Source organism: Ochotona curzoniae, unplaced genomic scaffold, assembly GCF_017591425.1.
Source record: "Ochotona curzoniae isolate NIBS_2020 unplaced genomic scaffold, NIBS_Ocur_1.0 contig_2210, whole genome shotgun sequence".
Classification (NCBI taxonomy): Eukaryota; Metazoa; Chordata; class Mammalia; order Lagomorpha; family Ochotonidae; genus Ochotona; species Ochotona curzoniae.
The window spans coordinates 30,617,306-30,635,192 of NW_024465369.1; the positions used below are offsets into that span (position 1 = coordinate 30,617,306).

The window sequence follows — 17,887 nt, forward strand, 5'->3', positions numbered from 1 at the left end:
GCAGTCCTGCACAATCAGCCAACCTTCGTGGCTGTGGAAATGATGGTTAGAGTCATGATTCAGGAAATATTGGTTGAATCACATCTACTACTGTTAGCCATAAGGAAAAACATTGCCAGTCACAGGACTTAAAGCAAATGTTCTTCACCCTTGGATTCTCTTTGGCATTATGAAATAATGCTTGAGGTCATCCAATTAATGAAACATGTCAGCTGTCAGCTCTTCAAAATGAGCTCCATGGCCTTGGATGTTGTGGAAAAGTTTATGTTTAACACTTATTTGATAAATTCAGGTGGATGGATGTAAAAGAAAAGGAACATGACTTAATCTAGCCAGGAGAAAGCAGAAGTATTTTCTTTTAATCTAATTCATGATGTAACACCCAAAATATTCATGAAATTCAAAGCTGCTAATCCTGATACGGTTCTCTCATGGCTCTGTGCTTTACTTCGCCATATTAAATTCTAACTTCTGTGGATACCGTCAACAGTCTTTTCAAGGTTCACTTAGATCATTTAACTTTCCAAGAAGTAAAAATAATGATATAAATTCAATAGATTTTCTCAAGTTAGAATCTTATGGGCAGGTGCCATCATCTCTGTAAAACATAAAAAGAGATCATCACACAAAATTGTGTTTTCAGTCTCATATACGCACTTGTTTAGAATCATCTATAAAAGGTAGATAGTAGACAAAAATATGTAACGTCTGCTCTAGACCAGTTCATGATATGAAATGAGGTCACTTGAATCCCTGTCATAAGGTTTAACTAGGAGTATTTATCACATATACTCTGAGCATTAGTGACTTTCATATTGAAAATGAACCATTAAAACTTTGAAAATCCTACCTCATGCTCTTGATTCTTCATTTCTGAGTTTGTGAACATAAGCCAAGAAACTGTATGTCTGTTCAAAGAAAACCTGTCCTTATAAGCAGAAATGGAAAAAATGCATAAAACTCTGAATATTCTTTGCAAAGTTTGTGGTCTCGGTATTTTGGGCTCATTAAAGGCTTAAAGGATCATCCTCCCCTTTAGGTTTTGAACTGTTAATGCCAGATTTCTGTTATAGTGTCTGGCTTGCTACTGTTATCTATAATGCAGGAATTTCTTATTTGTCTCTCTGTTTTCCTGAAATCAACCAGATAATTGAATTTCTCAGGTTGCTGAATATTTTATTAAACCTGTGACAGTCAGTAGTTCTACTTATGGATAAGGCTGCATTTCACTCAACTTGTGGGTAATTTATAAATACCAATGCATTATGCATGACATTCCAAAGTAGCAGGCAATTTTATGCCCTTAGTAAGTTACATCTTATAGGGAATTCATGCATATTGAAAGAAACTTTTCATTTATCAGCTTAACTAAATTAATATGTCACACTCTTTTCTTTTGTAGGCTGCCAAAATGGCAAACTACGCCAAGTTTCAGAAAATGTGTGATCTCCTGTTCGTTATGTTTGCCATGGTTTTCATCACCACCCGACTGGGTATATTTCCTCTCTGGTGAGTATGCCAATCTTCTTTCTGACACAACTACCTCCTCAGAATACACTGGTAAGAACCATTTCCTTGCAAATTTCCCTGCTTACATTTATGAAGAGGTCCAAAGACAGCGGTAGAGGAACTTGAGGACCACACTTCTTCCAGAAGAGAGATGCTACTTTTACTCATTTGCCGCAGATGGTTAGAGAAGGGTGTGGCTTACTCAGGGTCTGAAGCCCCAGAATGCTGCACGTCATTTTAGGTACTAGCCTGAACTATAATTTAAAAGCTTCACTCCTAGGGGTTTGAATTAAGGAAGGCAGTGCCGTGCTGTAGCTACTTGTATATCCTGCAGCTCTTGTGCCAGAGGTTCACAGAAGGCTGTCCCTTGATCAGCACCAGCAGAAGCAGCTCTTTGTCACATTAGGGGAATTGGTTAGACACTCATATTTTGGGGCCAACTCCCTCTCTCTTGCCGAGTCAGAGACTCCAGGAATGAGGCTTAGCATTCTGTAGTGATAAATTTTCTTGATGTTTCTGCTGCTTGGAAAACCACTGTCTCAAGCAATTCTACTCCTCAGTTGTATTTATAGGTGAAGCAGATGGAAGTTAGATATTCTCTCTGGCCCCTTCATGTCTGGATGTCTCCTCTTTTGTTGAGAACTGAGAGATATGACAGCTTTTAATGGAGTTTGCCCTTTCCACAGAAAAATAGGTCCACTGTCATTAACCTTTTCCTAGAGTACAATACTTTAACAAAGTAAAAGAGAACTTCCATATCACTTGACATCTTCCATAGGGAATGGAAACAATAGAAATTGGAAAACACAGAGACATGGAAGGTTACAAGAATAACTTGACCTCCCATTCCAGTAGGAAACTAACACTAGTGAAGTTGGGGCTATAAGAGAATGATGTGGATTCTAGGAATTCTGTTAAAGAAGTATGCACACTCACACATACACCTTCTTGGGTGCACAGTGCTTTCGAATACTTAGTTATTATGAAGTTCATTTCAAAGCAGCTGCACTGTGTTTGCAACAGACATTTATAAAACCTTATTATGGTTTAATATGATTGTAGATTGGTAGCACTGAAATAATTTTACATGTAATGTGTCTACAATTATTTCAGAAATGTAGCCCTTTCAAGATTATTAGCAGAACTGGCATAAGAATTTAAATAAAAGAAATGTAAGCAAAGCACAGGAAATGATTTATCAGAAGAATAATAGAAAGCTTTTCTTATGATTTCAAAGAATTTGTTTTATTTTTATTTAATTTATTTATTTTAAACTTTTAACATTGATTATACTATTCAGAGGGATACAAACCCAGTTGGTCCTCTGATTAAGATGGGGAAGGTCGAGGTGTGGAGGAAGGAGGGTGAGATAAATGTTTCAGTCCTTTTTCCCTTGTGTCCACTCTGAGAACTTGTTTTAAAAGCTAAAGATCACTCTCTGCAAGACATAATTTCTATGCCTGCTGTCATTGTGATTGAACATCTAGTGAATAAATCCTTTTCAGATATGCACAATAAAGTTATATTAATGCCTGATCTTGCTTCAGTAACTAGAGTGCAATGAACATTATTAGTGTTTATATTTTTGGTTTCAATGATAATAGCAAATAATGTTCTGAACATTCATGTTGACACTAAACATTTTGATGTTCTAAACATTGGAATCATAATTTTGGTTTGGTACTTTTAGGTTATCTGCTCTGATCCCTAGCCTACAATAGAATTCTTCTACTAGTTTCCCTGATCAGGAGTGTTGCTTTAGAAATCAAACAAAGCAATTTCTTGGAAGCTGGGTCTTTGTAACTTCTAAACTAAAAATGCTTAAACTGTTTTAGAGTTATATAAAACTGTATGCTAACTATGCAAACTGTGCATGTGGTTGTATTTTTTTACTGATTGAAGTACCCAGAAATCTCACAGGAATTTATGACTCCCTCCCTTGTTCAAAAAGATACCTTCTAGAAATTAGAATAAGTGTACCCCCACACTTCTGATGGAAAACTCTTGAAAGGATGAGCGTTTTAAAGTTTATCCATTTGTTTGTTGTTTACTGGTTTTTATTTATTTGTTTGAAAGGGAGGAAGGACAGGGTGAAGGGTGGGTTGGGGTGAGTGCACTTGCTCCCATCCTTTGATTCAATCCTCAAACTCTTGTCTAGACCTTTGCTGGGTCAGGAGTGAAGCCAGGAGCTGGAAACAGTCTAGGTCTCCAGCCATCACCACTGCTTCTGGGGAGCTGCATTAGCAGGATATGAGTCAGAAATGGAAACCAGGTTCTCCACTGTAGGATGTGGGTGTCACAACAGGTATCCCAAACACCTGCTGCCAGCAGAGGGAAGATTCAAAATGTGTCATTGTTAGTTGTTTTTTGTTTGTTTGTTTGTTTTGCAGAAAGCATCTTTAATCCTTTCCACTGTTGATTCTGTGTTCCCCAGAACTCCTCTTGTTATGATTATCTGAATGTAACCTGGATGGTATGAAAATATAAGATGAACAAAGTTTTAGTTAGCACTGCATGCTGTGGAGTGAACTTCTTAAGCAGCTTGCACCTGACGTTGTCTGTGATCTAATAAACACGCGAGCTGCTGTCAGATTAGCTCCCCCTTACCCTGAGTTCATTGCATTTTTATGTATTTATTTGTAATTGTTAATGGTGTTTACACCAAACTGCCAAAGTGACATTTATCCCCATTAGAGTTCATCATGCTATTTTCAGAAATCATCCTACCCCCAAGAAGATTCTTTGCATTAATGTGATGCTTTCCCCTTCCAGCTTTGTATTTCTTGCAAATATATTTTTCATGCTTCCTCCAACTCACTGAAGTTTTGAATAGGGGGTGTACTTAGTATACTACTAATAATTTTTTTGTTTAGATTGATATCAATCCCCTAAGCACTGGTCTTCCTGTGTAATTCTTCCACTTGTCACTAAAACCTTCCAGTTTCTCTATCATCATGCCTACTATTTCCCCAGATTGATAAAGGTGTGTGAAAGACACCATGATTGAGAATGTCTTTGTAAGACATTATTTCTACAGATAGAAATGGGTTAACAATCATACACAGCCAGGTTCTATAGTTGCCACATCTGAATACTTCTACGTGCAAGCGCATTGCTTGATCATCCACCTTAGTAACAGTGAGCTTGTAGATCTAATCTGCCCAGTCTTTGACTGGTTCATATTCCTTATATCCATAAGCTGCCACTCTCCAGGTTGTTGGTGAAAATTTATTGGCCACTTACTGTGTAACTAGTAATTAGCTGGATGCTGAGAATTCAATTAGTCTTAGAGCCTCTCTTGAGGTACTTACAGTTGAATTCCTAATGGTTCTCCCTTCGGGACTCTAGGTTTTTAATTGGGAAAGGAGGGTTAGAGATTATAGATTTTTTTTTCTGCATACTTCCTAGTGATAGGTAATATAAATTGATCATCAATAATGAAGTAGTTTTACTAAATGTGCTGAGGAGCTCTATTGGGTAAATAAAACATTATACCAGATGGAATATATATATGTAATGTAGCCACTCATCTGTGGATGCTAGGTCCACATAGAATGGACTCCACTGGTAATAGGCATTTCATAGACTGGTTGTTTCAAAGACATCCTTCAGATCAAAGAAAAATAAAATCATATGCCATGCCTTCTAATCCTTTTTGATTTTAACTGATTTCCAGGTGCTCCCTTATGAGCCATCACAATGTCTGTAACTGATGGATTTAGTAGCACTGGACTTACTCTTTATTTCCTCTTTGACTCATGGACCTTGGCAACAGCATCCACCATAATTAACCTTTTTAGAATACACACCATCTCTCCATACTTCTCTCTCAGTGATAGTGAAGTCCTTCTAGAACAACGTCGTGCAACAGAAATATAGTTTGGTCTTCATAGTAATTTCATATGTATAGTAGTTACATTTAAAAAATAAAAAGTTAGTCCCTATTTGAATAACATCTCTGTTTAGTGCCATACATTCAAAATAATATTTTAACATATCAAATTTAAAAGAATAGCTATTAAAATTAAAGAGAAATTTATGTTATTCTATTTCATATCAGTTCTTTGATTTCAGGTATGTATTTTACATTACCAGTTCTCCACATTCAGACAAGGCACATTGCACATGCTCACCAGTCATGTGTTAAAACATTGGAAAGTACAATTCAAAAAAAATCCTACAGGTTTGGCAGTGATTCTATGTATTTTCTGGTATCTAGGCATGGGAGTTGACATTCTTAGAGCTGCTGTTGGCTGCTATTCATATGAGTCAAGAAGTGCAATGCTTACCTGAGACATCTGAACCATAGTGCCTGGGTTCAAATCCTGTTTTATCCTTAATTAACGTTGTTATCACCTCCTCTTTAAACAGGAATTATGATGACATCCACATAAGAGTTTTTTGTGACCATTAAATTAGTTATTGTCTCTATAGAGTTAAATAAGACATCAGCTTCATAATAGTTACTTATTATATAAGCCCTGACTTATCTTTACATGAAAGATATCTCTCAGGGATGAGTTACAAGGGCCAGCTTTGTGGTGCGCCAGATTAAGTGCAAACGCTGGGGTCCCTGTCATGCATGTGGGAAACTGTAATGGAGTTCTTGACTTCTGGTCTCAGCCTGGCCCAAGCCTGGCTGTTGCAGCATTTAATGAGTGAGTGAGCCATAGATAGAATCTCTCTATCTCCTTCCTCCCTTCCCTTCTTCCCTCTTTGTCGCCATCCTGTCCACCCTCCTTCACTCTATATCTCTGTCACTTTGCCCTTAGAATAATAAATAAACATTTTTAAAAATTAATTCAAAAAATACCAGTAAGTCAGTTAACTACTTGGAATGACTGAAGAGTCCAGAGCCATATAAATGAGAAAATTATAAAATATCTAACCTCACCATAAGTAAATATAAATATGAATTACAGCCTCTGGAACTAAATGTGTCTCTACTTTTGGAAGCTGGGAGTGAGATCTTGGATGGTAGAAGTTTCATTTACCATAAATCCCATGGTGCGTAAAGGTGGCTGCACATTAAAGACTTGAATTGTAACTAGACCCCTACCCCTATCTTTGGAAATGTTGAATTAATTGGCCTTGGTGGAATTTGAGCATGGTTTTTTTGATTTGTTTTGGTTTGTTTCTTTCTTATTTCTATTTATTTGAGAGTGAGAAAAATGAGAGCATGAGAGATTTTGTATTCACTGACTAATGGCCGGAGTGCTCCATAACAACTAGGACTGGGCCAGGAGCTAAGAATTTAGTCTGGGTTTCCTCGTGGGTGGCAGGGGCTAAAGTATTTGAACCATCACCTGCAGACTACCATTATCAGAAAGATGGGATTGGAGTAGAGCCAGGACTTGAACTCAACCCCCCTGATTTGGGATGGCAGCATTTTTATGGCTGTCCAGATACCTACCCTATAGTCATGGTTTTTTGAAGATCAGAGTTACAGAGAAAGAGGGAAGATCTTGCAATGTCCAGTGATGGCTGAGCCAGGCCAAAGCCAGGAGCCAGCAGTTTCATCCGGGTCTTGTCTGTGAGTGGCAGGGGCTCAAGCAATCATGATGGCCCCATAATATCCCACGCATCTGGGGTGCACACTCCCACTATTCACATGATTATGTCTTCATTGTGTCTTCTTGATTATGCTGTGCTGTCTGTGGTTTCCCTTTGTGAATCATCCCAGCCAGTGTCTTGGCCTTGCTATTCCCAGGATGTGACTTAGCTAACATACTACTATAATATGACCATCGTGGAAGCCAAGTTAATTGATCTGTATTTCCTATTCGCAGTAATAACGTTCTTCCACAAAATTACACAGCAGTTTGCCCAAATCTGAATAAACATATGGATATAGTCACTATATCAAGAATTTCACTTCTAGTTTATCAAATCATTTAATATTTAGCTAATGACTCAGGATTTTTCTTATAGAAATTACTATCCAACACAGTCTTACATAAATTCATTGTCCCTTTATCAAATATCATCCATAGGTTTAAGTCCTTTCACTTCTTTTATAGTTGATAATGGGTTTTCATGTTAATACTTTCTCCAAATACATACTTATCTGTTCTTACATTATATTTGGTCAGGACTAAAGTTTAACCAAGCATTATTTATTATGTACCTTAAACTATTTTAAATTGCAGTGAGTATTTAAGGCCCGCATGCTACATATTGGATATTATTGCACTACTATTACTGGACAGGTTATCATTGATGCCCCAAATACATATATCAATGTAATATAACCAACTTTCAAAAAAATTTAAAAATACTGAAAACTTAAGTATTTTCCTTCAAATAGTTTTCCTCAACTCAGCCATCTGTGGGTTTTTATTTATTTGTTTGCTTTTTTATTTTAAGATATTTTTTTTTACATAGTTGATTAGGGAAAAAAGGGCCAGGGGTTAGAGGAAAGTGGGTAAGATCATTGTTTCCATGCTAATATCATTTTTTCCCCTGTATCTGGAGTCAGGGAGAAACAAAGGGAAAAGCCCAACCCTGGCTTCCACCCATCCCAGGTCCCCGATGTGAGGCATGCTCTGAGGGTCCTGCTCAACCAGTTTTGATAGTTCAACAGTTCTGAATTGCTGCCCATCTCACTGCTCCAAGCACAATGAAATCTATTCTGAATCCACTGGCTGATATAGTCTCTTCATGGTTGGGGTTCTGAGATCAGTAGTTCAGGTGGAGAGATCTCCAAAGAAACTTTGTCTGAGGTGATACGAGATCTCATTCTTGTGTGTGCTTGCCAGTACAGGATCCGGCACAGTCCATCATCCCAATCAGTTTATGCACATGCTTGTCATTGCAATTGCTGGGTCAGTTTTGTTTCCAGCCCTACCTTCCATGCGCATGAAAGGTTGTTGCCGTCCAGCCTAATCCTGCCCACTTCATACTGTGCCCTCACACAAACCCGTGGGAGTTGCAGCCTAGTTGGGAGCGACCCTCATAACCCCCACCAGGCCTGCTCCCTACCCTGGTTTTCATGCATGCCAGTATGTACCTCAGACTTGCTCAGTCTGTCATACCTCCCATTTAGCTCTCATACATGTCAATGGGCATTCAAACCTAGTTCAGCCCAAGCAAACCTACTCTCTAGCCCATACATACTGGTGGGTGCCTTTCTCTCTAGCCACCCCTGCCCCAGTCCTGGCTTTTGTGCTCTCTAGTGGGAGTGGTAACCCAAGAGGGAGGTGTCCACTATTTCCCTACTAGGCCACTCCCACTCCCAGTTTAAGCATTCTTCAGGTGGTTCTAGAGTTTAGCTTGACAGATTTAGCCCCCAGTGCTAGCCTCTACCAGCTGATGCTGCAGCAAAGCCCAAACAACCCTCACTCACTCTAATTTATGTTTGCAGCAGTTGGAACAGTCATCCCAACCTGGTCCTTCCCTGATCTAGCTCACATGAGGCCCACAGATGTTGTAGCCCTTCCTGATCTGATCTGCCCCCATCCCAACTCATGCTCTCCAGTGGGAGTGGTTGTCCAGCAGGGGAGCCCACATGTGTTCTGCTGGCTTTGTCCCGTCCCTCCCTGGTTCTCATGTGTACCGTTTGGGCGCTGCGGCCACAACTGGTATGGCTCACCTCACGTTGGCATTCCCTAATGTGCATAGGTATGTGTTGTGACCAAACCTGGCTTGATCCACACTCTGTTCTGGTGCTTGGATTCACCCGCAAGTGATGTGAACGGGTTCAGCCTGGTCTGCCCCAGACCTATGCCAAATGTTTTTTTAGATTTATTTGTTTTTATCACAAAGTCAGATATACAGAGAGGAAGATCTTCGTCTGATGATTCACTCCCCAAGTGACTGCAACAGCTGGAACTGAGCTGATCCGAAGCAGGATGCAATAGCTTCTCCTTGTTCTCCCACGTGGGTGCAGGGTCCCAAGGATTTGGACCATCCTCAACTGCTTTCCAGGCCACAAGCAGGAAGCTACATGGGAAGTGGGGCTGCCGTGACTAGGCTGGGGACCCATGTGGGATCCAGGCATATAAGGCAAGGACTTTAGCCACTATGATACCATGCCAAGCCCTATGGCTTTTTTTAGTCTTTACTTTGTAGCCAGTGGATGATTTGATCTTTTTGATGACGGCCTATCCATTATAAACTATTATCATTTCCATTGAACTGTATCTCTCTTTATTAATCCCCATTTATGCATAATCCCTGATGTTCTTAGAGATTTGTCTTATTTTATGGAGTGGTAGTCTTAATTTTTTGTAGAGTAAATTTTTCTCCATTTTATAGTTCATAATTCCCAAACCTCAGTTGTTACTCAATCAATATTTACAGAATGAATTAGATTGTGTTTAATTCTCAATGATCTCATATCTGTTTTTTTTTTTTTAGTTGATCTCCTGACATCTGTGTGAAGTTAGAGATATTCTGTTTCACCCTTACTACACAGGGAAAACATACTCGTTTAGTCAATGATTTACCCAGGCTCTCTGAACTCTGGACTTTTGATACAAGTTCATTTCAAGAAGTCTTGTTTTGTTCATTTGTGTTTTTCCCCTCCAATGGAGTACTATTTTCTGAAACATTGCTATGTTCTTTAAACTGTACGTGTGAATTACATGCAATATGTTCCCTTTTTATTAGTAAAAAATGTAAAGCAATTTATAAGATATATTTTTGGCAGTTGTTACATCATTTAATAATTGTTGCAAGATATAGTATCAAAGCATCATCTCTCATTTAATTAGGACCTGGTAAAGAAATGAGCAAACATCTGCTAAAGACCTGGAAGGGAAGTGATATGGTAAAGTTGATAGATTATTGAGAGTCCTGCTTCTCCCTTCCTGTGTCTGAAGATCAAACATAAACTTCTGTGTACCTAAGTCCCCATTAGTAAAATATGAATAATAGTAAAAACTCTATTACCTTAGCAAAAATGTTAGGGAAGATGAAATGTGTGAAGAAGAGCTTTATAAACTAAAAGATAATAAACTAAAAAGTGCTTATTAAACACTTTTCAAAAGCTGATGTCATTTGTTAAAGAAAAAAATCTCCCATTGTTGCCAAGTGACCAGAAATTTTGCTTGCATCTGATAATCTCCAAATAGCCCAGATTAAGAAATAGGTAAACAGATATATACACTTATTTCCATAAATGAATTGTATAATGGAGGAACTGTATAATGCATTCCAGGAAGTGAAGCTATATTGCAGTATACATCTCTACTCTTAAAAGGAGAACTCCCAATGAAACTGTTAAATATGTCCTGACAATTTGATACTAATTTTCTGCCATTGCCTATACCTGTAATGTCATGATACATTTAAATGGCAGAATGCTAAGCTTATAGCTATTATTAAATGACTATGCTGCTGTAATAATAATTGGGAATATGATGAGAGGGAAAAATGGGAAGGGAGGAAGAGAAGGGATGGGTTTCTATACCTGCAAAACTAAATCATGGAAAATAATCATAACAATTAAAAAAATTTTAAATAAAAAAGAAGAAAAAAGAAGCCATAAGTATTTTAAAAAGTATTTTGAAAAAGTTTAAAGATATATTTATTTTTCTTGAGAGTCAGAGATTCCAAATTGAGAGAGAGAGGGGTGGGAGCAGAGAGAGAGAGAGAGAACTCTTCCTTCTGCTGGATTACTTCCTCACAAAAGCCAGAGCTGGGCAGATCCATCACTAGACACCACGAGGTTCTTTCAGGTGTCCCACATGTGTGTGGGGACGGGGAGGGCACGCCAAGGACTTGGACTATTCTCTGCTGCTTTCCCAGTCTGTTAACAGGAAACTGGGTCAGAAGTGGAGCAGCTAGGACTCGAACTGGCATCCATATGGGATACTGGCACTGCAGGCAGAAAATTAACACAATATGCCATTGCGGCAGTCTCTGAAAAAAAAAATGTTTGAATATCCTCTCCAATAATATCTAAATTTGTTTTAGCCGTTTCTATTCTTAGTATTTTATAAAATTTTAGTTTCCCTTACTTCCCCAAATCTCAAGTGTTAACCTACCTTTAGCCACTAAAAATAACTATTACTATTCACAAAATCTCATAGAAATTCATAAAACACAAGTATATGACTAGGTAGTCCTCTTCTTCCTCTAAGTAACACATTCACAACTTGTTATGCAGTCAAGAGTGGAAATACCTCATTTATTAGAGCCTCCTCCCATGGCCTCCCATGGCCTGATGATGCCACTGCACATCCCTGTTACACATAACCAAAGGCCAACCCCATGGCTAGAGGACAGCTGAGTCAGACATGTGCCTCCCATGATGTCTTGTTCATCACACAGGAGTCTGTGCCCTCTCAGCACAACGCTGAGGGCTCTGTGATGATCACTCTTGCAGCGCAGGAGGTTATTTGCTAGTGTGTGCTCTTTGACGATTTTTGCAATAATACTTTTTAAAATGATATAGAGAAGGCTTCTAAGATCTGAAGTCCATCTTAATTCTTGCAATATCAGCTTCTTTCTCATTTATTTTTCAAAGTCTATTTAATCAAAGTAGTATGAAACTTTTACTTTTCGGAGTAGCTAATAATTGACTCAGTAGTCTCAGAATTCACAACCTGGAAATGCTGGATTTTTTATTTCAGGAATTCCTGAAATTATTTTCAAGTATGCCATGGCACTGGTCTATGTCAAATATATTTGAAAGAAAAAAAGATTAAACCCTTTTTTCCTGATCTTTGGGAATTCTAATGTTTTAGCAATACTTATGTTTATGAGTGTCTACCACATCAGGTAAGGTACATATAATATTGAAGCATTTACAACTTCATGTAAACACAAAAATTGAAGAGCAATATCAAAAGACTGCTGCCAAGGCTCAACAAAACTAGAGTATGTAGGAAGAAGCAGCCCACTGGCTGTCATTAAAAATAAAGTTTTATTGGAATATAGCCTTGTCCATCTGTTACCTTTTTGCTACTTTCTGCTACAGTGGCATGATTTAATAGCTGCACCAGAGTTAATGGCCTGCAGGTCCTAAAATACATACTTAGCATCTGGTCCTTTTCAGAAGTTTGCCAGTTCTTTGGATGAGGCTTCAAGAGTTAATCTGTAACTAAGTCAGTAGGGGAGGGGAAGTGATGTACTAAATGTAGGAAGCCCTGAGATACTGTTTTGTAGAAGTTCTGGATACCTTAGAAAAGTAAATAATGAAAAAGAATCCCTATATTCCTAATATTGTGGATACATCTGGGGTATAGATAAAATACTCTCTCAATTAACTAGGTTATAGTTTTTTCTTTTTGTAACTTAAGTCAGCCACAAAAAAATGCAATCCTCAAGTAATGCTTTCTGTATGGAATCACTGTCTTAAAGTCGTCCCTCCCAGTCTCCCAGTCACTGAAAGGAATCCTTTGCTGAATGGCCACATAAATTGAATAAAATGCCAGCTATAGCCAGCAACCAGGTGTGACATGGTCAGTCTCTTGTGCAGTGGACACTGAGAGAAGAGCAGCAGGGACTACATACATGTCCAAAAAGAAGAAGAGGAACGGGGAGACACAAGAGCATCTTTCTCCAGTAAGTATCTTGGGGTAATGACTTGCTTCTGTACAAGGGTTATGTCAGTTCATCCCCAATCCCCATTGAATACTTCACATCTGGACTACCTTAGTGTCCATGAGGCACCCAGCTCAAATTGTAACAAACTCAGCATAGCTACAACTGAATTCCACTGTCATTTTTTTAGAATGGACATTACATCACCTCACACCGAATTTTCACAGAGAATGTATCCTTAGGCTTCTTGGCATCCTACATAGTCCCAGCCCATGTTTTAGAAATATGAGGAAACAGGGCCCGGCGCGGTGGCGCAAGTGGTTAAGGTCCTCGCCTTGCACGCCCGGGATCCCATATGGGCGCCGGTTCTAAACCCAGCAGCCCCGCTTCCCATCCAGCTCCCTGCCTGTGGCCCGGGAAAGCAGTCAAGGACGGCCCAAAGCTTTGGGACCCTGCACCCGCGTGGTAGACCTGGAAGAGGCTCCTGGCTTTGGATCGGCATAGCATTCGGCCGTTGCGCTCACTTGGGGAGTGAATCATCGGACTGAAGATCTTCCTCTCTGTCTCTCCTATTTGTATATCGCCTTTCCAATGAAAAAATAATAAAAATAAATCTTTTTTAAAAAAAGAAATATGAGGAAACAAAGGGATTTTTTGTTTATGTGGTGCCTCGTTGGCTAATATATGGGTAAGTTGAAAGGTTTATGGAAAATGGAAATAAAAGATCAACTTATTTCAGTGCAAACTTCTTTTGAAATTATGCACAAAAGTATTCTTCATAAAGCTCATGGGAAAATGAAAGAAAGCAAGAGATCTTCCATTGGCTAGCTCACTCCCCAAATGGCTGCAGTTGTTCATGGACTTCATTATTGTTTTAGTCCGTAAAATTTGTGATGAATGTATAATACTTTCACATTTTTATGAGGTTAAGTTTTTCTACACAAATACACAGCATAAACCAAGTTAGCCAAGCAGTGAAACTTTCATTTTCTCCCATTTCCTTGTGCATTGAGCCTACCAGCTCTTCTTTTCCAGTTCTTTGTGTACAGTATATATCATTGTGGAGTCTAGGCACTCCCCAGTGCTGTAACTTCTGTCTGTGTTATTGTGTGCATTGTCCAGCTCCCCTCAGTGCCCTCCCCACCCCTACCTATTCCAGACTGTAGCAACTACTACTCTAAGCTCAGATCTATTTTGTTTTAATTTCTACATCTGAGATAGAATGTGTACTATTTGTGTTTCTGGGTCTGGTTTATTCATTTAATGCTCTGATACCCATTTTCATTCGTTTTGCTGCGGATGTCAAGATTTCATAACAGCTAAATAATATTCATTATACATATGCATATAAATATATACACATATACATACACACATATACATATGTATAGAAGTATATATACATACACACACACACCCAACTATAGGGAATGGTCCTTAGTGAATGTAGCAATGCAGGCATGTCTTCCACCACGCTAATTTCATTTCCTTTGGATACATATCTAGAAATGTGATAGCTGGGTCATATGGCAAATCTGCTTTTTTATTTTTAGTTTTATTTTCTGAGCAACCTCTATGCCAGTCTTCAAACATGCTTTACTCATTTGTATTCCCATCAATGGTGTATAATAGTTTCCTCTTTCGCCGCATCTTCACAAGTATTTGTGAAATATTACTTGGATTTTTTTTCTTAATAGCCATTCTAACAGAAGTAAGATGGTATCTCTTTGTGGTTTTGATTTATATCTTCCTAATCCCTAGTAATACTGAACATTTCTTTCATGTAGTTTGTATTTCTTCCTTTGAGAAATGCCTATCAAGATTCTACCCCATTTCTTAATTGGCTTGTTGTTGGTGGTGGTAAGCTTCCCGGGTCCTTATAGAGCATGAATATTAATTCTTTGGCAGATGCATAATTTGGAAACATTTCTCTCATTCAGCTTACGGTCTCTGCATTCTGTTGATTATTTCCTTTGTTGTGAAGAGTCCTGTTAGTTTGATATAATCCCAGTTGTCTACTTTTGCATTTGTCGGCTGTGATTTTTGGAGTACTGCTTTTGCTAATGTCTTGGAGCATTTATGTTTTCTTCAGGCAGTTCCATTGTTTTGGGTCACAGCAGTTTTATCTGCTTAGAGTAATTTTATTCTTAGGGTGACATGTAAGAATAAAGTTTCAGTGTTGTACATGTGAATATTTAGTTTTCCTAGTGTCACTTTTTAAGGAGATTGTCCTTTGTCTATTGGGTATCTCTGGAATTTTTGTCAGAGATCAACTGATTATCGATATATGGGTTAATATCTGAAATTTTATTGTGTGTTTGTGTGTTCTTCCGTTTCTTTCATTATTGTTTAGATTTATTCCAAGATATATTTTTTAAAGATTTTATTTATTTATTGGAAAGTCAGATATACAGAGAGGAGGAGAGACAGAGAGGAAAATCTTCCATCTGATGATTCACTCCCCAAGTGAGCACAACGGCCGATGCTCTGCCGATCCAAAGCCAGGATCCAGGAACTTCTTCTGGGTCTCCCACACGGGTGCAGGGACCCAAAGCTTTGGGCCATCCTCAACTGCTTTCCCAGGCCACAAGCAGGGAGCTGGATGAGAAGTGGAGCTGCCGGGATTAGAACTGGCGCCCATGTGGGATCCTGGGCGTTCAAGCAGAGGACTTTAGCCAGTAGGCCATGCCGCCGGGCCCTCCCAGATATTTTTAACATAGCTATTGTGAATAGGATTGCTATTATAATTTTCTCCCTCAGTGAGTTCATTACGTGTGTATAAAAGTGCTCTTCATGTATATGTGTTGATTTTTTTTTGTCCTGAATTCATTATTAGATCTAAAACTCTTGGTGTTCTTTAGGCTTCTCTGTATGTGGAATGATGTCATCTGCAAGCATGAATAAATTGGGTCCTTTCTTTCCAGTTTGTATATTTGCATATAACTTATTTCTTTCTCTTGTAAAATTATCTTGGCTAAAACTTCCAATAATGTGCTTAGTAAGAGCAGCAATAGTGGATCTTGCTGTGTTGCTCCAGTTCTTAGCGCGAATGCTTTCAGCTTTTTCCAGTCAATATGATGTGACTAAAGCTTTGTCATATATAGAATTCAATTTTTGTACCAAAGTAAACTCATGTTTTAGAAAAATTTTATTTTCATTTTATTTGAAATGAAGAAACTGACAGAGATCTTCCATCTGCTGGTCCTTCTCCAAATGTTTGTAATAGTTAGGACTGGCCCATGGGGCCAAAGCCAGAAGCTCAAACAGCTCACGTCTCTCCCGTACATACGTGCCAGGGACCCAAATACTTGTACTAGCATCTGCTGTTCCCCAAGGAATGTATATGCAGGAAGCAGAGTAGCCATAATTCGAACCAGGCATCAATATGCGCAGTGTAGGCACTCTAAGCTGCAACGTAGCTACTGCGCCAAATACCTGTCCCCAGACGTGTGCTTCAATTCACTTTTCTCCTTTTATGACGAATCCCCATGCTTATATTGTGGCCTTTGGGTTATATATGCAGCAGCTGCAAAGAAGGGTAATATAGAGCACTCACAGAAACGCGTATTAAAGTGTATTGAATGCGTATTCTTAGAAATAACTGTGAACACATTTAATATTCTAGAGGTGGAGTAAGAATTGTCAGACTGAAGCAACCTGAATATTTTAAAATGGGGGAGGTATTGATGTATTAAAACTTAATGCCTTTAGATGAAGTGGGATAGCCTACTAAGTATAATTTTACTGGTTTTGAATTTTATTGTTATTGATTTCAATAGTGAATCATGGTTGAATAGGGTATGTTTGGGAGTCATCAGGTCACTTTTGTTCCCACCTGGTCTCCGACTATACCTGTCGTGCTCTGCAGTCACGACGGTGTTAAGAATGTAGACCTAATCCTCCCAGATGGTTGCCAGTTTGTGTCCTGGCTGCTTCACTTCCCATCCAGCTCCTTGTTTGTGGCCTGGGAAACAGCGGAGGATTACTCAAAGACTTGGGATCCTGCACCCTCATGGAAGACATAGAGGAAGCTCCTGGCTCCTGGCTTCTGGCTGTTAGCTTTGGATTGGCTCAGTTCCAGCCATTGTGGCCACTTGGGAAGTGACCCAATGGATGAAAGATGTTTCTGTCTGTCTCTCCTTCCCTCTGTAAATTTGCCTTTTCAATAAAAAATAATAAACAAACTAAAAAAAATTAAAATGTAGACTTGAAGCAACAGAGGTTGTGAGCCATCAATAACAGTGCATAGTTACCAATCACTATTATCACGTGTCTGGTCACTAACATTTATTTGCACTGTTAGACTTTAGTGCTCCAAATTTTCTTTGTCACTACTCTGCTACTGAAGGACAAATATAACAATAAAGCAATGAATAAACGTTGATGTTAAAGTACTAACTTGTCTTATGCAGTCAATTCAGAAAGCATGTAAGCCCTGAAGGAATTTTTCTTTGTGTACCTTAAATTGCTTCTTTTTCTCAGAACATTACATTACATGAGGAGCACAATGTGTAAAGTCAGCACTTTTTTAAAAGGTCAGCATCCTTTCCTATAAACTAAGTGTGTGTCTTCCTGAAACAAAGCAGGGGCTTCATAAAACAGGTTTAAGCTGCTGTGATGAGGTATAGAAGAAATAGAGCTTGACTGCCTCTGTAAGCAATGAATTATGTATAACCTGCCTCCCTTTCTCTTTCTTCCTAGCCATATGATTGCATCTATCTCACATTATGCCCCCCACCTCCATTCAGAATTTAAAAAGTTTATGTCTCCTACTCTGAGTAATAGTCTCCTAACCTTTTCCAGAAGCACTGCTGCATTGATGTTGCTCAGCAGTTACTGCTTTCCTTGTCACCTTTTTCTGTTCTTGACTGCATCTCATTCTTTGTAT

General features: G+C 38.8%; 1 protein-coding gene across 2 annotated transcripts in view; it reads left to right on the forward strand.

The window, feature by feature from the left end:
• The window catches only part of CERS6 (ceramide synthase 6), a 278,575-nt gene that overhangs the window by 224,207 nt on the left and 36,481 nt on the right, over positions 1-17,887 (forward strand). For both annotated transcript variants that reach the window (XM_040971676.1, XM_040971677.1), the window contains exon 8: positions 1,403-1,509. In XM_040971676.1, coding sequence (XP_040827610.1) covers positions 1,403-1,509 — 107 coding nt within the window. The remainder of the gene's footprint in view (positions 1-1,402; positions 1,510-17,887) is intronic.